At 35.5% G+C, this 27,114-nt stretch overlaps 1 protein-coding gene and 1 pseudogene across 1 annotated transcript; one reads left to right on the top strand and one right to left on the bottom strand.

Moving 5' to 3' along the window:
* Positions 1-9,541: 9,541 nt before the first annotated feature.
* On the top strand, positions 9,542-10,910 carry LOC120068866 (uncharacterized). Its single transcript, XM_039020512.2, has 3 exons — positions 9,542-9,738; positions 10,089-10,300; positions 10,377-10,910. Exons 1-3 carry the CDS (start codon positions 9,552-9,554, stop codon positions 10,791-10,793), a joined length of 816 nt encoding a protein of 271 aa, XP_038876440.2. The 5' UTR covers positions 9,542-9,551; the 3' UTR covers positions 10,794-10,910.
* Positions 10,911-12,973: 2,063 nt separating this feature from the next.
* Positions 12,974-13,726, bottom strand: LOC120068867 (putative protein-S-isoprenylcysteine O-methyltransferase pseudogene; annotated as a pseudogene).
* Between the last annotated feature and the right edge of the window lie 13,388 nt (positions 13,727-27,114).

The raw sequence follows: 27,114 nt of genomic DNA, 5'->3' as shown, positions 1-27,114 counted from the left end.
GGCAGTGGCGGCTGATGGTGCTCAGCTTGTGGCTACCATAGATAGGCAGCGGGTATTGCTGTCAGATGGCATAAATTGTTTAGACTTGCGACTAGTAGTGAGGGTCTTGCATGAGGAGGGTTTGCGAGTGGGAGAGAAGGAGAATTTCTAGTTTTAATGATTTAATTCAACAGCGATTACGAACTAAGTAGAGCTTCAAACATCGATCCAACCGTTAAAAATGAAAATCTATATGTCTTGAACATAATGACTAAATTTGAGCACGATCCAACGGTTCAAATTCTAGAAATTGATAATTTTGTGAAAGCTGCCGCTGAAAAACCGAATTGCTCTCTCCCCAATTTTTGGCCTCTTTTCACTTGGGCAGATCCATCAATTTGATACAAATTAAATCCTTCCAAATATTTAAATCAATTCAAAATCACATGAAATTAATTATCTCTTTTAATTTTTTTTAAGTTGTCCCTAAAATCCAAAATCAAAGAGAAGCAAAATTCAATATTTTCAAGATAATCAGTTCGAATATCTAATCAATTAAATTCAATTTAACCAATAAAAGTTTTTCAATTATTTCAATTTAATCTCAATTTTCAAAATGAAAGGGAAATTTAAACTCAATAATTTTAGATAATTAACTTAAATTTTCCTAAAATTCGGGATGTTACATTCTTCCTTTCTTAAGAAACTTTCGTCCTCAAAAGTTCAAGTCCTTAAGGCTCGTGATACTTAGTTCTTGTCTCATCTTCATGTTTCCAAATCGCTTCTTCAAATTGATAATACTGCCAAAGAACTTTTAATTAGCACTAACTCCACGTTTCAGAAAGACTTCACCTCCTACCATGAATTGTATGATTTATCTGAGACAATATCATATTACTCTTTAATCTTAAAACAAACACATATCATCATTTAGACCCTCCTATGCACGAGTCTGAAAATCTTACTTAATGAAGCTTTTGAAATCCCCATATACTGTAGAGCATTTGTCATTCCAAAATACATCACCATAACTTTATAATAGTTGTAACCATTACCTGATGCCAGTTTCTAAGATAAAGACCTTCATGATTGCATACATCTATATTGAGAATGTTCACACTCCATAGAGTGGTCACCTCACTGTCCATGCAATAGAAAACATATCTCTCATGGCATCTCAAGTCCAAGATTCAGAATTCGGATTCGGCACCTAATTGCCCTGACAATCCCCTGCAATCGAGATACGCTATCATATTCAATCCGTAATAGTTGGTACAAAGTCGCGTGAATCATCTTTCTTTCCTAATAAACAAGGTTGATGTGCTCCAAGGCAAAACAGTAAGGTACATATGAAACACTTTGCTAAATGGTTCTTGTATCAATGACTTAGGCTATTCCAACTCTACTAGAGTCCTTCTATGAGGAGCCTTAAGGATAGGAGTTGCTCTCAACTCAAGTTCATCTCTAGTGCTAGGGGTCATTCTGGGAGATCAAATTTACTCAACCTTAATACTCATATAACTTGTTTTTTTACTTGGAGCTAGATTACTTGCACCTTTAAATCAAATCGATGGCTTCATTAATTCCTTGTTCTAGATATTCATGTCCACAATCAAAACCTCTAAACCTTGCTAATACCTTTCAATGTCTTTCTCCTCTTTAACGAGGCCTTACTCTTTCCATTTTCATAGTTTCTAGCAACTATTTCTACTAAACATCCTTTCATAAAACGTTATTTCCTTCGACTCCACTATAATTTGAAGAAGATTGCTAAGCACTCTTCCAACGCATGATAGTCTAACTTAATCAAATTCTCGTGCTAAAACTATGTTCCATGACCAATAGCTTAGGCAGGATATCCATTCAACCAACAAATACTAAGATCCATAGTTCCAAATAGTAACGAGATGTTCATACCAACTCTAAAGGTTCGTAAACACATATTTCCTATCTTGGAAACCAAACCAAGCCTTTGTTCTTAATCTCAAAACAGTAATTCCCGTTACCTTCTTAAAACAACAAAAATTTCTCAAATCCTTTCATCTTCCCTTATCTTTTCCAAGACTAATAAATCAAAGATGCTCTATTTTACTTTCCTAGTAAAATATATCTATATCAAAACATGTGACTGTTCGAATCCCTTTCCACAGTCTACAATTCAACAACTTAAGCAAGCTATATTTTTTTCGAACACTGCATATTGCAGTACAAAGTTCCAAATGGTAATGAGAGATTCCTATTTTATACCAAACCATACCTTGTATCCACCCATATCATGTTTTAAAATTCAAACCTTAACTATTTTAGAATCTTGAACACATTAATTTCCATTTATCTCCCCAGATGAATAAAACCTTTCCTTAAATACTATTATTTTCTTCACATTTATCGTTGCTTAACCCAACAACTTGAAGGTGCACTTTTCACTTCAAGAGTGAAACATAATCTCTAAACCAAGACATATGACCCTTTACAATCTTTTCCATAAATCTAAAATTCCATTCCAAACTTGGAACTTTAGTAGGGTATCCCCACAAGATAACATTGCTTTTAAACTTCAAAACGTTTATCCTTCCTCTTGGTATGGTTAATTAAACTTGAACCTTTTCATTGCGACAAACACATAGTTCAAACCCAAGCACCTTAAGAATTTTCAATCCAATAACTCGTTTTCTCCCATCTAAAGGCAACTATAATTTCGACCATCTTGGCATTCCTTGACCAATTCATCTTACCTAGGTCTTGTATACAGTTCCTCATGCTATCGCTTTATGCTCCTTTTAGTAATTCTTCTTTCTTTTAGGCACGCTACATAAAGAACCAAAACATCATATATTACTCGCTCCACCAACTTCAATACCATGAAAGTGATCATGATCTATTAATCCTTTCAAAAATTTTCTTGGAACATTTTGACTTTAACATCTAGTAATTCTTAATAGAATTTATAGCCTCTTCTTCACCTCTTTCTTATCTTATAAAGAAACTTTAATCTCGTAACTAAGAACGTGTGCTTTGTGACAAAGTTCCTTGTAGCACCACTAGTTTTATTCTCGTAATGTAAAACTTAATATTCTTCCTTAATGAATTTCCAATTCACCTACCTTATTCTATAGCTTAACAAAATACATCCATTTCTTTCTTTCATGTCATAAGTGCATAATACTTCATAGTTCTATCATGTTTCAATATCCCTGAACCGAAACATATTTTCGTTTCTAACAATCCCTCCAAGAATTAAACTGATGCCAAATGGCCTTATTATGATCCTTCTTTCTTTCTATAACACAAAAAAAAAATAGCCATCTCATACTAACTTCTTTTAGGTTGTTAAACTAGAAATAACAATCAGTCAATCCATAAAGCTTAGACATGAAGGCTTTTAAACACATCTTCCATAAAACATTTAATGAAAGACCATACCTGGTGAGGACGAATGATCTGTGAATAGCCATAAGGGACACAAAACAAAGACTTACATCGTAAGTCAATCTACAGAACCTAAAACTTAGGCTCTGATACCAACTGTAACGATCCAAATTTTTGAGTACTCTGATCAGGGTCGTTACTCATAATTACACACTTACATTCAAAACATTTTGACCATTAAGGAAAATAAATTTCATTAAAATAATAAAGAAAATTTTTCAAAATAATTAATAAATAAGTAAAACCTTTGTTCGGAGCCCTGAAAATAATGAAAAAAAATAACTTAAACAAATAAAATTTTGACCAACATTGAGTTTCAAATCAAAACTTTTAAATAGCTTGAAAATGTAAACTGAGCGGAAGCGATTTACATGTCCCATATGGCACGATCACAGGTCCCTCTCGTCACCCACCGGTCTGTTCCTATCATTACCTGAAAAACATAAATTAAAAAAGGTCGAGTATAAAATACTCAGTAAGTGATCCCATTACCAGGATCAGACTATGCATCCACAAGCAAAAAAAAAAAAAAAGATAGCCCGTGGCTCATACAGCTGCATCAGTTTTTTATGATGAAAGGAAAACCAAAAGACGTACTATCTTGCCTTGAAACGTATGTCTAGCGGCCCGCAAGCACACCGTCAAATATGATAATAATATGAATGTGAACCCGTCAACCTACGCACGTCTAGTGGCCCATAGGCACACCGTCAAACATAATAATAATATGAATGTAAACCTGTCGGTTCACGCATGTCTAACGGCCCGTAAGCACATCATCAAACATGATAATAACATAAATGTAAACCTGTCGATTCACGCATGTCTAGCGGCCCGTAGGCACACCTTTAAAACATGAAACATGAAAATAAAAGTAACATGAACGTAAACCTGTCGGCTCACGCATGTCTAGTAGCCCATAGGCACACCGTCAAACATGATAATAACATGAACGTAAACCTGTCGGTTCACGCATGTCTAGCGGCCCGTAAGCACACCGTCAAACATAATAATAACATGCGTCAAGGCGAGACAATAAACCGCTCTCCTGGTCTATTCATGCATCACATACATAATATCAGTACTGATTAGAAATTTGAACATGCTCATAATACTTGTAACTGCCATGCAACAAGTAAAACATAACGACAAACAAAAAAATCATACTCCAGAGTTCACCAAGTAACTTTATAGGTCTAATCTAGGTCGCATGGCACGAAGGCACCAGTAATAGTATCACTTACCTCAACTTGGTAAAAAACGCAAAACAAAATCTCCTTAGAACTTCTTTAGCACACTTAATCAACCTAAAGTTGTGGCTTGGTCCAAGATAAATTCCAAAACTTGATTCAATTAGTCAATCTGATCAAGAATTAAATCCAAAATCAATAACTTAATTTTCCACTATTATTCTCAATAAAAAAGAATAACCAACCAACAACTTACTCAAAACTTACTGATCTTTACCAATTTTCTACAAAACAAAAAATGTTCTCTAGTTTGATCGTCAATGCCTCAAAACTTTCAAATCTGGAATCCAAGATTTTTCTCAAGATTACGGCAAAGATCGGGCAATGGCGGCTGATGGTGCGTCGGCTGTGGCTACCATAGATAGGCAGCGGGTGTTGCTGTCAGATGGCATAAATTATTTAGGCTTGCGACTAGTAGTGAGGGTTTTGCATGAGGAGGGTTTGCAAGAGTGAGAGAGAAGGGGAATTTCTAGTTTTAATGATTTAATTCAGCAGCGATTACAAACAAAGCAGAGCTTCAAAAAACGATCCAACCGTTCAAAATGAAACTCTATATGTCTCAAACAGAATGACCAAATTAAAGCACGATCCAACGGTTCAAACTCTGGCAATTGATAATTTTGTGAAAGCCGCTGAAAAACCAAATTGCTCTCTCCTCAATTTTTGGCCTCTTTTCACTTGGGCAGATCCATCAATTTGATACAAATTAAATCCTTCCAAATATTTAAATCAATTCAAAATCAAATGAAATTAATTATTTCTTTTAATCTTTCTTTTTTAAGTTGGCCCTAAAATCCAAAATCAAAGAGAAGCAAAATTCAATATTTTCAAGATAATCAGTTCGAATATCTAATCAATTAAATTCAATTTAACCAATAAAATTTTTTCAATTATTTTAATTTAATCTCAATTTTCCAAATGAAAGGGAAATTTAAACTCAATAATTTTAGATAATTAACTTAAATTTTACTAAAATTCGGGATGTTACAACGTAGGTATGCACGAGCATACATCATGTAGCTTATTGGAGGATTTTTGTTTGCTTACAAGTCAAATACTCTAGTGCATCTCATGTTCCTCCCACTATTTTCTGATTTCGAGCACGCTGGTACGTACTCGTGGGGTGGTGCATGTCTTGCATGGTTGTATAGAGAACTTTGTCGGGCTTCCAATGCACAAGCATTGGAAATAGCGGGGCCACTGATATTACTACAAGTATGGACTTATGACAGATTTCCAATTATAGCACCACAAGTCCACTACAAGCCCCAGATCATCGTCCACTTAGTATAAGGTATTATTTCATTTATATATTTATTTCGTTACCATTTTATGTAAGAATATAAATTAATTTTTTTTTTATAATTTTAGATGGAGTGGTGTATTAGCTGCCACTGAACAGTCAGCAAATATGTTGCTTGTGTACATAAAAATAGTTGATATGCTGATGCACAATCAGGTAGCAAATGTATATATAAATGAATATTTAAAACATTTTAGATGTATACTTATTATTATTTTTTTGTCAGATTATTTGGACGTCATACACACAACATATTTAGTCATCCTTACCTGATTATTGTCCGTTAGCCCTCTTATATGCTTCCATATAGTAGAGTGGCATCATCCAAATCGTGTGTTGAGACAGTTCAGTCTGCGACAAACGATACCTTCATTGTCCTATACACTCCCAACATTACACCAGATTGATTTGAGAGGTAAGTACGACCAAGACTGGCGTCGAATCTATGCAAAATATTTACTACTGGCATAGACAACATGATCGTTGTGCACAGGGAGAATTAACAAATGGGTCAGCTATATCAAGTACAATTCAATCACGAGGCGATTTATCACACCTGACGGCGCTTACTATTACTCTATGGTAAGAGATTTAAAATTATACATTTTCCATATATATGATATGAATATTGTTTAATATTTATTTTTTTTATTGTACAGAATAATTTTTTGGGTTCAATGTGTCAGCAAACATTGGTCAACGTAGAAGGTATTATTCAACAAACAAGACGACTCAATGTTGCTAACATCGATCGAAGACGTATTCGTCGTAGACGACAGCGACAACAGGGTGAACCTAATTTAGAGGGACATGAAGACAACCCCATGAGGGGTAAGGGCTAGGGGATCGTTTTTAAATTTCATGTAAACTTTCATTTTCAAATTGTAAATATTCTTTAATATCATAACATTTTTTTTAATATGAGTGCAAGATGTTTTCATTGTAGATTAAATATATAATTAAGTTTAATAATGAAAGAATTTATGAACCCATTCCTAAAATTTTAATATTGTTGTACATCTACAATTAAAAAAAAAATAGTCAACACATTTTTAAAGAAAAAAAATAAGCAAATCGTGGATCAGGTCTATGAGTTTGCATCTGACCGGTCAACCAGTCAGCCGATATGGTGCTGACTGGATTAAACGATACTCATGTACGTTTGCCACATGGCAATCGTATATCCCGTACACGATTTCACTACCCCAATTTTGTCAATAGTTTCCCCAAACACCTATTCTTAGAAAAAGTTTCCATCTTACCCTATTTTTGTCATTATATATTAAAAAAACATTATTTAAAAAAATATATTTTTTAACTATAAATTAATAAAATCGAGTCAATTTGACAAAATTCGAAATCATTTTCTTTATTTTTTTTCTAATTTTTCATGATAATTTATGTTAGTTTATTTATTTTATGTTGATCCAATAACAAGACGTTAGAGGGAGAAGGAAAACAGTAAATTCCGGATTTATTCCCCCGAGTGACAAATTGGATTATCTAAGTCACGCTCTTGCCCTATGAAGTCGGTCTGCTATGAAACACAGATACTTCATGTGAGACAAAGAATCTGTATACCGATACTTCTCAGATACATATCTGATACGTGATTTGATGTATCTATTTTTACACTTAGCTTTTTTAAAGAAAAAAAGATAAACAAGTCATCTAATCTTTTCCAATCTAAAATTAGGTAGCCTATTAAAAAAATCTCACTACTCGAGTCCAAAATTAAAAGGGAAAAAAATAATAAGAGATTGAATCCTATAAATCTAATCTTCATCTTTACATTTGAGTCCCCACGAAATCCACCAAAATATAACACATTTGAATTTTTTTAACAATTCAATGAAGAAGTTCTTCGTTTATATTCATATTTCTTCCTCTAATATTCTTCTTCTTCTCTAATCAATATGAGTCAATTTTCTATTGCATTTTTCTTGACTATTTTACTTCAACATCTTAGATGTTGCTTTTTGTATCGTATTTCAGTATTTGTATTGTATTTTGTACTATTGTCATTAACTTGGTATGCTAAATTTATCTATATCCTAGTTTTTTTTTTAAGAAAAAGAAAACGTATCTTCAACATATAAGTATCTTAGTTTTTTTAGAAATTGGTGTATCATCGTATACTACCGTATCCATATCTAGTATTTGTATTCGTATTAATCGACTTGTAAACTTTGGCGTTGTAATTAACTAAACTACAATTATAATTAGTTTCAGTCAACTAATTGTATTATAGTCAATTAATTCAATTTATATTTCAATTAATTTAATATATCACGGATAAAAACATTGTAGTTTTAGTTTTAAGTTGTAGAAGTTTGTACTTTATATTTGAATTAATTAAAATTGATTAACCATTTAGCCATTAAATCATGAAATAAATTAACTAATCAGAATAATATAAAGTAAGTAATCTCAGAATAATAAATATAGCATGAAACATCTTAGAAAAAAAAAGAAAGAAAATGATTTCAAAACTTTTTCAAATCGACTTGATTTTACTCATTTATGGGAAAAAAAAAAGCATATTCCACACCTAAAAGTTAATAATAATCAAACAAATTAAAAAATAAGAAAAATAATTTAATTTAACACATAAAGTGTTACCTAAATTCAAAATTCGAACTGAAGAAAAAATGCGGACAAAAAAAAAAGGAAAAAATTACATTAGAAACAATTAAAAACGTTGTTTTCTTTAAAGAAAAGCATTAATTCTAAATTTAGTTTTTCTTAAATAGAAAAAAAAATTGGTTGAAAAATATACAAATAAAGAAAAAAAGAGAAAACATTAAAAGAAAGAGGGAGAAGAAGTAAGAAAGATGGTTTGGCAATAAGACTAAAAAAGAAAATAAAATAAAATGTTAAAAGAAAGAATGGATATGAGAAAAAAAAATTATAAATCTCCTTTAACGGCGCCAGTAAAAAAATTATTAAAAAAAAAAAAAAATCAATAGTATGTTTAGAGGTGTGTAGTCGGAATTAGTTTTTTGACCAAATTGCTACACTATAGTTGGTTTTGTAAATATTCAAATCGACCTCGACCATCGAGTAGTGAAATTTTCGATCGATTTTATTCTTTGGAATTTTTTGAAACTGATACCGATCGACTCCTCTTCTTTTTCGATCAAATTCAATTCGATAGATCGACTAAATTTTTCGGTCTATCATGTACATTCCTGTGTCTCTTTAAAATACACACTCCAGTTTTAAAAAAAAAAAAACAGCTAAACTTCCAACCCCAAAGTAAAGCTCTTTTCACAAAGTAAATTCATTGTTAAAAAATATATATATATATGTTCAATTGGGTAACTGATTTTGGGTAGACAAGATGCAAGTATTTATATTTGCTATATTATTGTGTTGATTAATATTCATGCAACTTTCCCGAGTAAAGAAGTATTTTGTTATGTTTTTAATGTTAAAAACAATTATCACATGATTGTGCCATACGTCAAGTGGTTTTCATGCAATTTAACACGTAAACACCTGCCCACCTAGTTTGAAAATCCCTTATTTACCCTCCACCGAACCTCCCACCATCACGAATCAAGCGGTGAAAAAAAAAAGGAAGGGAAATGGCAGCATCATCGACGGAGGTAGTGATCGGCGGCAGAGAAAAGGAGGAGAAGGGAAAGAAGAAAAGACCAAATGAAACGAGGTGGAGTGGAGAGGTGGCGAAAAGTGTTGTGTATGGAGGACTGGACGCCATTGTCACATGTTTCTCTCTCATTGCTTCTATTTCCGCTACCCGCCACACTGCTGGTTAGCTTACGCTTAATACTATACAATTTCTACTTCTGTACCTTTCAATTTTTGTTCTTTTCTTCTACACAAACCCAATTTCAAATATTATTGGTCCTATAGTATTCAAAAAAACACACACGACCCCAGTTTCATCCATGTTGTTGCCTTCAATTTTTTTTTTTTTTTTTTTAAAAAAAAAACACTGCAGCACCCAACAAAACAATTGTTTTTTATTATGTAAAAGATTTACTTAAACCTAGGTGAAGCAACCATCTTTGAAAATTTACCTTTAAACCCTACTTCTTTGTTGGACAGTTAAATTAGGAGGAGGATAACCTTAATTAATTGTTTTCATAAATAAACTATAGTGGACGTGTTGGTGCTGGGATTTGCAAACTTAATAGCGGATGGGATATCAATGGGGTTTGGAGATTATGTGGCCACCACCACTGAGAGGACTATTTCTGCCGAGGAGAGAGCCGCGACGGAATGGGATGTGGACAATCTCCCTCAACATCACCGCGACCTCCTCCTCCAACACTACCAATCCCTTGGAATGGACTTTCACGATGCTTCTACAGTAGGACTCTCCTTCTTTTCACTCCTATTATTTTGTCCCCCTTTTTCTTTTAAACGAACAACAAACTCATGATCAGGTTGTGAACATAATGTCGAAGTACAAACGCATTATGGTGGAGGAGAAGAAGGGCATGGCGGGGCCACCGAACGAGAGCGAACACCGGCCATGGAAGAATGGTGTGGCGACGTTCGGGTCCTTTCTATTGTTCGGATGCATCCCTTTGCTCTCCTTCATCATTCTCATTCCTTTCACCGATAACGAGTCCGTTAAGTTTGGGGGAGCTTGCATTCTAGCCTTGCTTGCACTTGTGCTTCTAGGTATCGCCCGAGCAAAGATTGCTGCCACAAACTATGGATTCTCCATTGCCTTAACCGTGCTAAACGGTGCCATTGCGGCAGCAGCCGCGTACACTCTTGGATGGGCTTTGAGGAATGTTGGTGGAGTTGAAGACGACGACACACACATCGAGCTTTACAAAATTAGTGGAGTTTAACATGAGCTGATGTATATCGGTGTATGTGTGCGTTTACAAATACAGTTTAATCATTATTATTATACGTAGATTGTGTATGTTATGTGCTACATGCACTGTGTATATCACTGATGTATGTCACCCTATTTTCCAAACATTATTCTATAAAACTAATCTCCAATAATGTGGTTGACAAGTTCTTTTGCTTTCAAAACTTCAAATATGTATAAGAGAAACATGTTGGTTTATTTAGGATTGGGCTGTTTTCTGTATATTGATTTGAGAGCATAAATATGGCCACAAGGATCTTTAAATTTGAAAGATTTGTTTAATTCAAATTTTTACATAGAGGGTAGTTTGAGTGTTTGAATGTGTTATAGACCGTTGTTATGGGGGTTAAACTTTCTTCATTTTTTTTTTTTTTAAAAAAAAAATACTTTTAAAAGTCTTCTATTTTGTGGTTGAAGTGAATTGAAAAAGTGAAGGTTTTTGTAATGAAGTCACGTCCTTAGAAAACAACTATATCTTACTTTAATATCATCAAATAAATAGACCTAATTTTAGAATATTGAATTATGCTATACAAAGTTGACTGGGTAGAATATGTGTGACAACTATATTAAGTTTTGTTTATTATTGGATTAGTTATATATAAATGATCCAAAGATTTTTCCTTCAAAGCAGCCGCCTCCACTGTAAGTTTGAATTTCGTAATTAATTCAAGCTTGCCCAACTTTGACGGGAATATGAATCAATGGCATTTATGTCGATATTATGTTTTTCTTTTTTTACTTTCTAAATATTTCGTCACAAAATACTCATAATCACTTCAAACCAATTATAGTAGTAGGAAAATCACAAAATAAAAGTATGAAAATCACATTGGAGAATATAAAATCAAAAGTTAAAATGAATATTTTTGATGAATGCAATTCTAAATGGATGCTAAAAACGAAAAGTCAAAATGGAAATGTTGAAAAAGAAAAATATAAATGAGGAAGCATCCCCTAACGGAGGTGGCGTGCAATTGCTTCACGTACTTTGTGGAAACCGCCATAACTGACCTCTTTTATCCACCTTAGTTTAACTTTATGATATGTATATATATAGAGAGAGACTAGATAGACCAAAATGAAAAATTATTCTGGTAAGTTTGGTGTCTCCCATGGCTTCCTGCAATTGTGTTTTCATAATAAGTGTGATGGCGCTGATCATACTAGTGTCCTCTGCAGAATCCAAGCCCTGCGATGAGATCTACGTTGTGAAGGAAGGTGAGACGCTGCACACAATCAGCGCCAAGTGCGGCGATCCCTTCATTGTTGACCACAATCCCCACATCCAAGACTCCGATGATGTTTTCCCAGGACTCCTCATCCAAATTACCCCTATCCCAATCAACTCCAGGAAGTTGCTTTTCACCCCAATATAACCCCCTTTCACTTTCTGTAAATTCATTCGCAATCCTCACCCTGCCCTCCATTCTTCATCTTCTCCTATATTTTTCTCATTTTTTTGGAATTATTGTTACTGTAATCATCATCTTTAATTCTCTGTTTTTTATTGTTATTCATACATGTATACCAAGTAATGAATGATGAAGGGAAAAACATTTTTTTCTCAAGTTCATCCAAAACCGACCACAAGTCTCACCTACAATATGAGTGGTGTCTTTCTTTCTTTCAATAGTCAAAGAAAGAGATATTAAATGTTGGTTATGAAAAAGGAAGAAAGAAGGTGGACTAACTAATTCGAATGACACAAACTTCACAACCCAACACTAACTTTATACTTTTCTCTTTTAACAACTAATTAACCTCTAATCCTTTTCAAACAAAATTTCAAAACTAACCAACTTCTTACCCTATGTTTACACTAGAATTATGATTGACCTATTCATTATGATGCTCTAAAATTGATTCACGATATCCTTTAGAAACATAACAAGGATTAGAAATGATAACTTATGTCTCTTCAGCATTTCAAACACATAAGAAGGATCTAAAATCCTTACCCAAGGGACTTCATATCCCTCGAGGGAGTTTTAATCATATATATTTCCTTCATAATTGACAAAAATGTTACAAGTAGATCCAAGGGCTTGACCAAAAATGCAATCCCAAAAATCATCAATCAGAAGCCTTAATATACAACACAATAACTACTCCCACTAAGAAGTTACAAATACCTCAACAGCAGAAACATGACATCTGTTGATGAAGCATCTGAATCATCAGTCCAACTTCATTTCACAAATGGCACTCCAGAGGACACCCGATTCGTGTATTTCTCATACTCATGACCAAAAAACTGTCTCAAGAAGTACTCTTCATATGGAATCCGTTCGGCAAAGAAGTGCGAAACGACAACAGCAAATGCAATGGTTGAAAGGGGATTACAGACCATGATTTGAGTGCCAACTGCCCACACGAGGAAACCACTGTATCCAGGATGACGAACAAAACTATAGACTCCATGAGTAGCTAGCTTGTGACGGTCCTGAATAAAACACCGACCTGCAGTTATGATCGCCAGTTTACGGATGATTTCTCCCACTATAACCATTGTAAGGCCTGTCTGACTAACCCACCAGTATTCCTTCAGACTGGGACACAACATAATTTCAAGAAAGTACTCTAAGAAAGATAGGATCATTGCCAACAAATAGTTTTTGCTAATCAGAAGGGACGTTAAAGTAACATTCCACCTCCCATGAATCCCAACTGCTAAAATATATTCAGAATTGACACAACTGTCTGCATGCTGTGTAACTGATATTTCTGTCATGTTTTGTGAACCCAAAGTATCACAACATCTGGAAATTAGGAAAAATATGAACAATTAAACTAGGTTTGTGTAACTGAATATCAGGGATGAATTTGATAAATCACTAGAAATTTATACACTATGCATTCTAGTTTTCTTGTAAACGTTACTGAGTGTCACATACCTGGACGTTCTTTACATTGTAGCGAGGGAAAGTAAAAATATGAAAAGAAAAGTTTTGCAGCCTCTTGGAAAAATTATCATGGAAGCCAGATAGCTAAAATAGTATTGAAAGATGAAAAGTATAGGAAGACAATAACTCCCCTCTTGAGTATTCTGACTCATACTTAACGCCGGTATACAAACCCCTGCTTTGCTTTGCTTTCCTCCCTTCCAATGTTGTGAGTGTATAGTCCACTTGTTGTACAAGTACAATCTTATTTTTAAATTTGTGTTTTCTAAGCCCAACTGAACCTAATTTTTTAGGTTGGCCCATCTTGTAAGTCTCAGGTTTTTATATAGGGATGACCTACGGGGAAGACAGTGAAAAAGAAAAAAAAAATCAGAGAGAAAGATAGTAGTTTGTCTTTTCAGCGACAACTTTCACAAAGTTGTCAGTTGCCAGAATTTGAACTGTTGGTTCGTGCTGAAATTTGGTCAACTTGTTCGGGATAAATAGGGTTTCGTTTTTAACGATTGGATTGTTGCTTGGAGCTCTGGTTTTTCCATAATCATTGTCGAACAGAATCTATAAAACTGGGTGATTTTCATTCTTTTTATCTCTCAAGCTTTCATCTTTTATGTATGAAAGCATTGGTGGGTAGTAAACTTTTGTCTGACTGCTTTGGGCTTTTTCCCCTCAATTTTATCATAATAAGAAAATTTGACAAGGATGGGCTCCTCACAAGTTCCGTGATTTTTTACTTTTCACATCAAAAGGGGTTTTCCATATATAATTCGTGTGTTCTTTGCTTTTTAGTCTTCCAGAATTTAGTGGTTTATTATTGTCCATTGTTGATTGACTACTTGGTGATTATTTGGTGATTTATTTATGGTGTTTTGGAGAACAATTATTTGGTTTATTGTTTTGGAGATCCTAGTGGGTTGTTGTTATTTTGTTTTGGTCCTATCAGTTCATATCAGAGCGGGTTTTAATTTAATTATTATTATGGAGTCTACTAGTAATGGTGGAGGTAGTTTAGTGATAAAATTGATATAAACTAATTATTCCATCTAGAGACCGATGATGGAAGATTTGTTATATTACAAAGATTTGTTTGATCCAATTGAAATAATTACAAAAGTAGATGACACAATTTCAAAATTTGCAAAATCAAAGAAAATGGAAGAAAAATATTGGAGAAAGTTAAAGAGAAAAACTTTGGCAACCATTAAGCAGTGGGTTGATATTAGTATTTTCAACCATGTGTCTAAGGAGTCTGACTCATATGAGTTGTGGAAGAAATTAGAAGGCCTTTATGAAAGGAATACAACCACACATAACAAAGCTTCTTTAACCAAGGCAACTTGTTAATTTAAAATTGAAGGGCAGGAAGTCTGTTTCTGAGCATTTGAGTGACTTTCAGGATATTATTAATAAGTTAACTACTATGAAGATTGATTTTAATGATGAATTGCAGGCTTTGTTCTTGTTGAGTTCTTTGTCGGGCAGTTAGAAAACCTTGGTTGTGACTATTAGTAACTCTCACTACAAGAATTTTGGGTTTTAATATCGGTTGAAAAAAGTGAAATCAGATGAATAATGTCGGTTTTGTTTTTTTTAAAAAGCGGATCTTTAATGTTGGTTTTAAACCGACATTGTAGGGGTTCCTTTAATGTCGGTTTTAAACCGACATTAAAGACTCACTTAATTTTTCTCTCTTCACTCTCCCTCTATTTTCTATTCCCCCCCCACCCCCCTTTTTTTTTTCATTTTTCCCTCTTCACTCTCCCCCTATTTTCTTTTTCCTCTTATTCTTACACTTCCTTCTTCAGACCCTCTTTCTTTCTCACTTCTCTCTTCCAAACCCTTGCCATTCGTTCGTCGATAGTGTGGGTGAAGAGTATGTCGTGGTGTAAATCTGGCTTTCATGCAGGTTTGTTCTTCATGCAACCCGCGCCGCCGCGACCAGTCACCCGGATCTGCTGCTCATTCTGTTGAAGCGCCACAACCAACCCGGATCTAATCGTGGGTGAAGCTCGTTCTATCGAAGCGCCACAACCCGATCTGTTGCTCCCTCTTCAGTTATTTTTTTGTGTCTTATACTTTCGGTTTGATAAATAAGCACCCAAACTTGATACGCTAATCATGTGTCTCCGAATCTGAATTTCATATTCCCACGTGGTGTGTGTCGCCATTCGTCATTTAATTTTCCCTCGCCGCCGTTCGTCGTCCAATTTTCCCTCACTGTGTGTCTCCAGATCTGTCACCGTTCATCTTTGTCCACCGCGCTGCCATCCAGATCAGTATGCTCTTCTTCTCTTTCCTCTCTTAAACTCACAACAATTTTTGTTTTTATGTTTACGCCTCTCAACTGTTTGTGTAAATGTCTCGATGAAAGCCAGTTGCGGTTTCACTCCAATATGTCTCTCTACTCCTAGATTTGGGTCTTTTTATGTGTCTATGGCCTTTGAAATTCAATTTGATTAATGCTTTTGTTGTATATGATACATTTATTGAAGTATTGGCAAGAGGCGTTGCCAAGAGTTGCTTTTGTGTTGGGTATGCGTGAGCAAGAGCAGTGAAAGCGAAATGTTGAGCGCAAGGCGCTGGGTAGACGATCGTGTAGCAAATGAGCAGCGCTACATGATGAGGTAGACGATCGTCTAGTAAGTGAGCGGCACTACACGATGAGGTAGGCGATCGTGTAGGCGGGCGTTGGACGATCGTGTAGCAATGTAGGGAGCTAAACAATGAAGTAGGTGATCGTGTAGGCAGTCGCTAGATGATCATGTAGCAATGCAGGGAGCTAAACGATGAAGTAGGCAATCGTGTAGGCGGGCGCTGGACGATCATGTAGGCAGGCGTTGGACGATCGTGTAGTAATGCGAGGAGCTAAATGATGAGTAGACGATCGTATAGCAGATGCGCGGAGCTAAGCGATGCGCTAGACGATCGTGTAGATATGCACGCGACGTTAAATGATGAGGAGTGACGCGCTAGATGATCGAGCTATACGATAGGCAAAGTACTGCACGATCAGTGTAAGCTCTAGACGATAAGCGTAGAAGCTGGACGATTGCGTTAGACGATAGCACTAGACGATAGCGTTGAGCGTTAAAGCGATGTGCGGGTGCTAAGCGATAGACTACACGGTGGCGCTACGCGATGGGCGTGAGTGCTAGACGATATCCGTGCTGCACTAGACGATGAGCAGACGCGCTACACGATAGGCGGAATGCTAAGCGATAGGCGATGACGTTAAGCGATAGGCGGATGAGTTAGACGATAAGGCGTCAGCGCTAAACGAGGAGGTAAATGATGGTCGCGGTAGCTAAACGATAGCCTATGCGCAAGATCGTTGAGAGTGAGTCGTTTACTAAACGATTGAGCTACACGATGGGCCACTAGAGCTAAGCGATAGATGCAAGAATTAAACGATTGATTGGTTTGAGAACATGTGCATTATGCTAATTAAATACTCTAAAAGAATGTTTGACTCTTAGTTTTAATAAGTTTTAGTTGAGAGTCCAACTTCATCATTATGTTGCCAAAAATTTTCCATCGTCTTCGTATCTCATATCTAGGTAACCAAGCTTCTCTTCTTCAAGATCTTGAAAAAAAAGATTCTTTCATTTATTCAACTATTGAGTTTTCTTGTTTTGCAGGTGCAACAAAGGAGTAAAGATTTGGTATCGCAGCCTTTTTATGCTTTTTCTTGGAGAACTCTAGTAAAGAATTTTGCCTTGGATGTACCATTTATATACATTCCCAATAAACACGGTTAGTTGAATATGAATTCTGATAACATTTTCACTTTCAATCCTTTGTCTTAAACCTTTTTCGTTTGTGATCCTTTGAACAACAGTGGTTAAACAAAGATGCCTATAACCAGACACTGCTGAAGCTGGGAGGGGTCTGTTCAAGAAGAATTATGAAGGGATCCATACTTACTAAGTGGAGAGGGATAGTAAACTCATAATGTTTGTAAAAACATAATGTTTGTATTACTTGTAATTTATGTTTTCAAGGGCTGAATTATTGTACAGCCTTTTAAATTATAATTTTATAGTAGAAGATTAAATGTAATAGATTTGCAATCCTACATAAATAATATGTCATAGTCACAGTGTTCGATGATGATGTGTCATGTTATACTTTTTGACCAAAAAATGGATTCGGCAACGGAATTTTAAAAAAACGGACAATAATTGATAAAATGGATAGATTCTGGGCTTCAATGTCGGTTTAAAAGGGATTAAAGGACTTTAATGTCGGTTGTAAATTTCATTAAAGGGCTTTAATGTCAGTTGCAACCGCTTTAATGTCGGTTGCAACCGATATTAAAGCCTGAAATTCTTCTAGTGTCTGCTCCAGAAGGTGTTTTGTCTTTGGATATTATCAAACAAAGCATGTTCAAAGGAGAGGTAAGAAGAAAGGAGATGGGAGTTGATAATTCACATGCTCTTGTTGCTGAGAATCATGAAAGAAACAAGAGTAAGGGACCTAAAGATCGTGGTAACTCAAAAGGGAGGTCCAAGTTTAGAGACAAAGAGACTAGGACATGTTATTACTATAACAAGCCTGATCATATAAAAAAGTTTTGCTAACATTGGAAGAAAGGACAAAGTAAAAAAGCAAGATTCACAAGAAGAGGAAAATGATAAAAATATTGCAATAATTATTTCTCAGAGTGATAATGTTGTCACCTTGATTTGTGCAACCAGTGAGTGTCATCATGTAGAGAGTTCAAACACAAAGTGGGTGGTAGATTCAGGTGCTTCATACCATTGGGTTTCCAAAAGAGAGTATTTCATGAACTATTAATCTTGTGATTTTGGTAGTGTGAAGATGGAAAACATGACCTCAACTAGCATAGTTGGGTTAGGTGATATTCGTGTGAAGACAAGTGTTGGGTGCACGCTTACATTAAATAATGTGGGCCATATTTATGATTTACGCCTTAAATTGTTGTCTGCAAATGCCCTTGATCAAGAAGAATTTCGACATACCTTTTATGATGGTAAGTGAAAATTGTCTAAGGGTTCAGTAATAGTTACTCGAGGTGAGTTATGTTGCTCTTAAAACAAACTTGAGCTTATGTTCTTCTGAGTTGAATGCAGTAGAAACAAAGAATTCTCCAAATTTGCGGCATCAAAGGCTAGGGCATATAAGTGATAAGGGGATTAAATTGTTGGCAGGTAAATCTCTTATCCTTATTGATAAAACATTTTCTCTTGACTCTTGTGATCATTGTTTGGCAGGTAAGCAACATAGAATATCTTTTTTTGGGAAGTCCACCAGAAGGCAAGGAAAATTGGAGTTAATACATTCTGATATTTGTAGGCCTACTGAGGTGGAGTCACTTGGTGGCAATAAATATTTTCACTTTTATTGATGATGCTACTCGAAGAATTGGGTGTATATGTTGAAGACAAAAGGCAAGTGTTTGAGATTTTTAGGAAGTTTCATGTCATGGTAGAAAGGGAGACTGGAAGAAAATTAAAGTGTCTTCGATCCAATAATGGTGGTGAGTATACTTCGAATGATTTCAAGTTTTATTGTTCACAACATGGTATTAGACATGAGAAGACAGAGCTTGACACACCACAACACAATAGAGTTGCTAAGAGGATGAATAGAAGCATTATGGAGAAGATGAGAAGTATGCTTAGAATGTCTGATCTTCCTAAGACATTTTGGGGTGAAGCAGTGCAATATGCCATGTATTTGATTAATCGATCTCCATCAATTCCTCTTGGTCTAGACATTCCAAAGAGAGCATAGAAGAGACATGATCCTACTTATTTGCATCTCAGGGTCTTTGGTAGCAAGACATACAAGCATGTGCCTAAGGAACAGAGATCAAAGCTTGATTTGAAGACCAATCCATGTGTTTTTGTTGGGTATGGGGATGAAGAGTATGGTTATAGGCTCTATAATCCAGAAAATAAAAAACTAGTAAGAAGCAGAGATGTAGTATTCTTTGAGCACGAGAAAAGTGCTAATCTTCTTAGTACGAAGTACACTTTTACTTTAGAGTTGTGTTTTGATACTATTAATTATTCTACTTCTACTCTTTTTGTTAGTCAGCCAAAAAATGAGAATGTTGATGATGTACATGATGATGTTGGTGAGATACAACCTGATGGTAATGTACCAGATCATGTTAACGATGATGATCTTGATGAGTCTTCATTTGATGAAGAAATTCATGAGGAAGATGCATATAAGGAAGAGATTCATAGAGAAGTTCATGAGAAGGGGGAGCAATCTATTCCCCAAGTGGAGGATACTCAGGCTCGAAAGTCTACTAGAGTGCAAAAACCTTCAACAAGGTATTCAAGCTCAAAGTTCATTCTAGCTAGTGAAGATGGAGAGCCAGAAAACTATCAAGAGGTTTTGTCTCATGATGAAAATGACCAGTGGGTCGATGTAATGAAGGAGGAGATAAATTCCCTAGAAAAGAATGGAACCTATGAGCTAGTGAAGCCTCCAAAGGGCAAGAAAGTATTGAAAAACATATGGGTTTTCAAGTACAAGAAGGATGGTGAGAAGATAGTGAGGTACAAAGCCAGATTAGTGATTAAGGGATACAACCAGAAAAAGGGTATTAACTTTGATGAGATCTTCTCTCCAATGGTCAAAATGACATCTATCATAACAGTGTTGAGATTAGCAGCAAGTCTTGATCTTGAGATAGAGCAACTTAATGTAAAAACTACTTTTTTACATGGTGACTTACATTAAGAGATCTACATAGAGAAATTTGAAGGATTTGAAGAAAAGGGGAAAGATAAACTTGTTTGCAAGTTAAAGAAGAGTCTTTATGGGCTTAGACAGGCACCAAAGCAATGGTACAAAAAATTTGATTCGTTTATAATAAGAAATGATTATAAACGAACTACAGTTGATTCTTGTGTGTATTTTAGAAAGTTCCCTATAGGAAACTTCATCATTCTTCTTTTATATGTAGATGATATGTTGATAGTTATTCAAAATTTAAAGAAAGACTGGTCCAAGCCATTTGACATGAAAGATTTGGGTCCTACAAATCAAATCTATATATGGAGATTGCTCGCGATAGGAAAGCTGGGAAATTATGGTTATCCACGAGTGTTGGAAAGGTTCAATATGAAGCATGCTAAGCCTATTAGTACCCCGCTAGCAACTCATTTTAAGCTAAGTAAGAGAGCTTGCCCTATAATAGAGAAAGAAAAAGAAGTTATGTCATCCATTCCTTACTCTTTTGTTGTTGATTCTTTGATGTATGCGATGGTGTGTACTAGACCTAATATTACATATGCAGTTAGTATAGTGAGTCGTTTTCTGTCCAATCCAGGTAAGACTCACTGGAAAGCAGTGAAGTGGATCTTCACATACTTGCACGGCACCTCCAAATTAAGTTTATGTTATGGAAGTGGCAAACCCATACTTGAAGGCTATACTGATGCATACATGGCAGGTGATCTTGTTAACAGAAAATCTACTTCAGGTTATGTGCTTACATTTTCAGGAGGAGTCATCTCATGGAAATCCAAGTTACAAAAATGTGTAGCATTGTCCACAACTAAGGCGGAGTATATTACAGCAGTGGAAACAAACAATGAGATGTTATGGCTTAAAAGGTTCCTTCAAGAATTGGGTTTAAAGCAAGGTGAGTATATCATATTTTCTTCACTATTGTATGAGCATGATACATTGGTTTCTTGCTCAAATCCATTGTGTGAATATTATTACATCACAAACGTTTGTTCAGTACAGTGTTTGCAAACTACAAGACCCAACGAGAGTTTAGAGCATTATCCCCAATAGTACTAAACACATTGACATTAGATATCATTGGCTACAAGATGTAATTGAAGAGAAAAGACTGAATCTGAAGAAAGTACATGCTGACAATAATAGTGCAGATATATTAACTAAGGTAGTTCCCAAAAGCAAGATTAAGCTTTGTAGTAAGCTTACTCGGATGAGGTTCAAGTGATCATGGATGTGATTGAATCTTCCTCATGTTCGGCTGAAGGGAAAGATTGTTGTGAGTGTCCAGTCCACTTGCTGCACAGGCAAGACCTTATTTTTAAACTTGTGTTTTCTTGGGTTGAAAGGCAGACGTGTTGAACAGCGGTCGCAATGTTGCAACGCTCTGAATTTGGACGAAGCGTGATGGCGCGCGTGCAAGGTTGAAGATCGTCTGCTTTTAACTTAAATTGCCTTTTTAATTTTTTTATTTAATTAATTAATTATTAAATTAATATAACAGTTATATTAATTTAATCAATTAATTTTGTCTTAGGATGCCAAAATCAGTCCAATTTTTGTTGTTTAATTTAATTATGCATTTGATGGATGTTTTAAATTATTTTTTGAATTCATATCAGATATTGTATGTCATATAGATTCAAAAAATATTCACCTTAAGGATAAATATGTACATGCATCATAATTAAATATAAAGGATTATATGTTATAGATGCATGATTAAATTAGAATGCTATAATATAAGTATTATGTTAGTGATGTATGATTAACTTAAGCATGTCCATACATCATACTACATATTAAAAAAAATTAATAAATAGTAGAATGATATATGTGAATGTTTGATGTGTTTATAGATTTCATAATTTATTAATTTATAAAGAGTTATAATATTAATGAAATTGATTAAAATCTATAATCTAGATTGTATGCAAACATAGGTCCATTTTTTAATTGTTTAAAATTACTTATATTATTTCTAATGAGATTTGGAATAGGTTAATCTTTTTAATTTGTTTTAAAAGAATTAAAATGAATTTCAATAAAAGATTAAATTTATAGCCATAAAGGACCTTTGTCTAATGAAGGTTCTGTCTCGGAAGGGGTATTTAAGTTTACGGAAATGGAACACCTCTACCTCGGAACTAACCTGGAAGATGAATTGGGCAAATATTTTATAAGCATGCAATAGCTGATTGATTTTATTAAAAGAGTATAATAAATGAAATCAAGTATTGTTAGATTATTTAATACAAATGTTATATTGAGAAAAATTAAAGAATTTAGATAAATTCTTTGGCCAGTGTTTTGCTAACTAAGTATAATAAAATCCTAATAAAAATATTGGAATACTTTAGTGAGAGGATATTGGTATATGTGATATATCAAATTTCAGCTCTCACGTCCCCAAAAGTTCATACCATGAGATTCATACTCGACTTCACGTTGTCCTGGGAGTGGCCTCCCTTTGGAGAGTGTTTGTATGGGTCAATAATAAGGTGAATGGAGAAAGTATTCATAGTAAGTGGATATTCAAGGCCTTTTTAGTGTCGCCCCTAAAAAAGCTACGAATCAAAAGAAAATCTATATTACCGAACTACTCATATTACTACAAAAGCATAGAAACAGTGGTAAGTACGGGGTCGAACCATAGGGAGACACAAAATTAATTCTCTCTTAAGTTAAATTTGGCTGTGGAAAAAACAGTAAAAATGGGGTTTTGGATTTTGATTAGTTTGAAAACATGCAGAAAAATATTGCAAGAGATAAACGTAAACAAAAATTGGTTCATCTAGTTCTTAGATCAAGTTAGGCATTCAATGTAATTTCGACCATTGTTTTCTGCCAATTGACTATGCGTTCGAATTATGCATGCATAACTACCAAATTGATGTGAATTAACTAGCTTCTACAAAAACCAACAAATCAAAATCAATCAAGCGTCCTATTAATTAAGGTTGGAAAGGCCATACCCTAACTTGCATCCTAAAGATTGCAATCAAGAACGAAATTCAATTACAATTAATCAATGAAGCACAATTTTAAGAATGATTCTTAATCTAGCCAAGTAGGAGTGAGCCTAGGATCTTGCTAGTTAAGTTTGCACAGCCCGAAAAAGTTTTATAAGGTCCTCATCCCATTTTTTCTCTACTCTGGCTCGGTTATCAACCTTGAACATACCTAACTTGCAAAAAGGCAACACTAAGACAATGGTGCCTAAACTCACGCACACAAAACATAAAAAGGAATTTCTTTTACTTAGAGGGCTAGCTTTAACACTCAATCGCCGAAAACCTATCCACTCTTTTCTCACGGGGCTCTAACTAGACACGACGGAGGTAGCTCTTTTCACCTCTATCCATTCACACACACACTATTTTTTTGCAGACAAGCTAGCTATTGCCTTATTTTTTTTAAACAATTAATTTGTTTTTCTTTCTTTTTTTTATTTATGTAGACCCTATTTTATCCTCTTTGTCTAGTTTTTCTCTACAACAAGTGTGGTTACTCCTAAGTCTACAAAAACAAAAAAAGAAAAAGAAAAGAAAAGAAAAAGAAAAGCAAAAGAATCCTACAAACAGAAAAGAAGTTAGCAAAAACTAAAAGAAAGAAAAACTACAAACTACAAAAACAACAAAAAATAAAATAAAGGAAGGAAAAGAAAAATATACCGAGGGCATAAAAAGGAAGGCAGGCTAGCCTCAATCAAAGTCTGATGAGTCCAGCTCCCTCTGACGATCGCTCTGAAAACCTATGTTGGCATAGTAAAGACGGTTCTGCTCATAAATGTAGTTCATCATCCTCTCCATGTGCCTAGCACGACATGTAATATCCTAACGCACCCTCAGGAACTTAGTGGCTATCCTAAGGGCTTCAGTAGACATCCTCAAAGCTTGCTCTCCAAACGACTCCTCCACCACTAGCACATCATACTGATCCTAGGGATGAGAACGAGGAAACTCTTCTATTACGGGAATGTCCTCGTCTTCCTGATTGTCCTCGTTTAGTTCCTCCACTCCACGCTCGCGGAATGAAGCAACTGACAATCTACAAATGGGGGCCTCACATCCCATCCTCTTCTTATCATCAGAGGTTTCCATCCTTGACCTTCGACAGACTCAGTAATCAAGCTCGGGTGCCCAAGGCTACCTATGGTGGAACAATGTCCACAACAGTAAATCGAGGCTTTAATGACCCATCCCGCGTTGACGAACATCCCTTAAACTAGACACTATAAGAGTTTGGCCCTATCCTTGGTAACATCAGTAAGGCGCAGTACGGACATCAGTATGGAACATACAAATTAAGAATCTCTTACCGAAGATTTCCATGAGTGCGTTCGGATCGCTCCAATTTCACAGTGACCGAAATACAACAATATACATTCAAACGTACATTTATGCAAACAACCAATAATTATCGGCATGCTATGAACAAGATATAATAAGGGAGAGAGTTTCTATACCAGTTGAAGACAGTCTTCAAACTTCGAAACTTAATGCAGCGGAAACCTCCACCCGATCGTCAACGCAGCAACACGCACAACCGTAAACTCACGATCGCAACGAGGACGACACCACCAGAAAAAAGCCTCGGGTATTTTCGGAGTGAGAACCCAAAGCGTGGTCTTTGGTGAATTTGGTAGAGGAAGGAGGAAGCACGAATCGTGTTGGTGATAAGCAAGTGGGAGGAAAAAAGGCGCTATCGTATAACACGAAGCTTATCATTTAGGAGAAGCTACACGATCGTGTTGGTTTTACTAAACGATCGTTTAGGAAATGGTATACGATCGTTTAGCAAACTCGGGACACACTACAATTGTTTAGAAAAGCTATTCGATCGTGTAGAAACTAGTGTGCAATTGTTTAGGCGCGAGGTGGACGATCGTTTAGGCAGAGAGTGACTACCGTATAGGCTCTCGAAATGCTTAAGCAGTCGTTTACGATTCACCAACGCGCTCTCTCTTTTTCTTTTGGACGGACGATTCAAAAATGAAAACTATTTTCATTTTAATTCATCGGTTACAACAATCGATGCTGCCCCACTAACCCACGTCCGAACGTGAAAAATTGGCTTAATTATCATATAATTAACCAATTAATTAATAATAAATATAATCATATTATATTTTTAACCTATAGTTTGACATCACATATCTACTATAGTATTTTCTCTTCTACTTGATATAAATCATATTTATATCTAATCTCCTACAAAATAATGTATCTCATACATTTAGCCAATCATATCATATATAATTAACCAGTCCAATTATATCATATATAATCGAACTTCCTCTTGTGAATTTGAACATTTCAAATTAACCCAAACACTGATTCTTGACTTTATCCAAGCTACCCAGGGGACCTAATGGACCTGTGGCTCGAAGCTTCAATGGTCCGTGAATAGCTGAATAAACTCTTTAGCCACGAGATCCATCATTCGTTAACTGTCAGGCATTCCACTAAAGACCAACAGCTGAACTCTTCTTACCACAGATATATTTCTGTGTCCATTAGATATAACCAATCATGAGTGCAATGACCCTTCACAGATGCTCGTAAGTACAGCTGGGCCAAATTATCATTTTGCCCCTGTAGTTACATCTCACTCCTTAAGTACCACTAATTCCTCTAATGAACAATACAACATAGTTCAACTATGTCTGAACACCTCTCGGGCCAAGAGAAGGTGTGTGGCGCCACATCGTTCAAGTCCTGAAATCAGCCCTTAAGGGAGCTATCTATCTACTTACCCCTACCTTGGGGAAGGAATGAATTCCATCTTGTGTAGCTAAGTTCCCAGCTCCCAAATCAGACGGATCCCCAAAATGGTAGGTTTGAATCGATGACCTAGCCACTCGCACCCATACAAATCAAAGAACCACCCTCAATGGCAGGAGTTCTCAACTCACTCAGGATTGAGGTCATGTTACCTATGGTCATCCTAGTGAAGTGAAGTCTCTGTAATGAACGGTGTTATATAACGAGACGTTAACACTTCGTGGTCAGGTCTTATACAAACTCTTTGTATAGGACGCCCCCGCTCGCATGTCCCCAACACGAATGATCAGGATCAGACCATCTATGACAAGTCACAACACTTGTAACCATTCCACCAAGCGGGCCGCATCCGTAGCGTTACTAGGATAAGGTTTCCCTCCTATATCTATATACTACATACCATTTTGGTTATCACTCAAGACATGATCCACTTGTATGTCACCACATACATGCTTGAGTCACATATAGATGACCAGGGATTTTATGTTTATTGGTTTGTGGTAAAGCAAATAAAACAAAAAACTGAGCAAAATACAAGATGTGAAGTAAATATCATATATTTTACAACGTAAGAATTTGTACAAACTGTTTACAAACTACAGAGCACGAGACTTTAGGGCATCAACCCAAACAACAAATGCATGCCAAATCTAACCAGAAATGGACATCTCCGTCCTCTTAAAGCTAACTACAATGCCTTTCGACCAAACCCATTCTACCACAGGTCCACACAAAGCTTCTATAACTTTCATCTCAGGGAACTGTTGGGAGTAGAATCTACCATACTTGTCATTGAAGTCGGTCAACCCATAGAACTCATTGATATGAAGAGATAAAAAGGGTACTCTAATGCCTCAACTAATGAGAAATCTCT

This window comes from Benincasa hispida, chromosome 12 (genome assembly GCF_027475165.1).
Source record: "Benincasa hispida cultivar pf3 chromosome 12, pf3_genome.v1.1, whole genome shotgun sequence".
NCBI classification, from domain to species: domain Eukaryota; kingdom Viridiplantae; phylum Streptophyta; class Magnoliopsida; order Cucurbitales; family Cucurbitaceae; genus Benincasa; species Benincasa hispida.
This window is presented reverse-complemented; position numbering and strand designations above follow the sequence as displayed.

What these genes read in the sequence shown, in the direction of transcription:
- LOC120068866 (XM_039020512.2), top strand. Translation starts at nt 9,552, where the DNA reads ATGGCAGCATCATCGACGGAGGTAGTGATCGGCGGCAGAGAAAAGGAG. An exon ending in CGCTACCCGCCACACTGCTG is followed by an intron (nt 9,739 to 10,088) that starts GTTAGCTTACGC and finishes AATAAACTATAG; the next exon opens with TGGACGTGTTGGTGCTGGGA. An exon ending in ACTTTCACGATGCTTCTACA is followed by an intron (nt 10,301 to 10,376) that starts GTAGGACTCTCC and finishes ACTCATGATCAG; the next exon opens with GTTGTGAACATAATGTCGAA.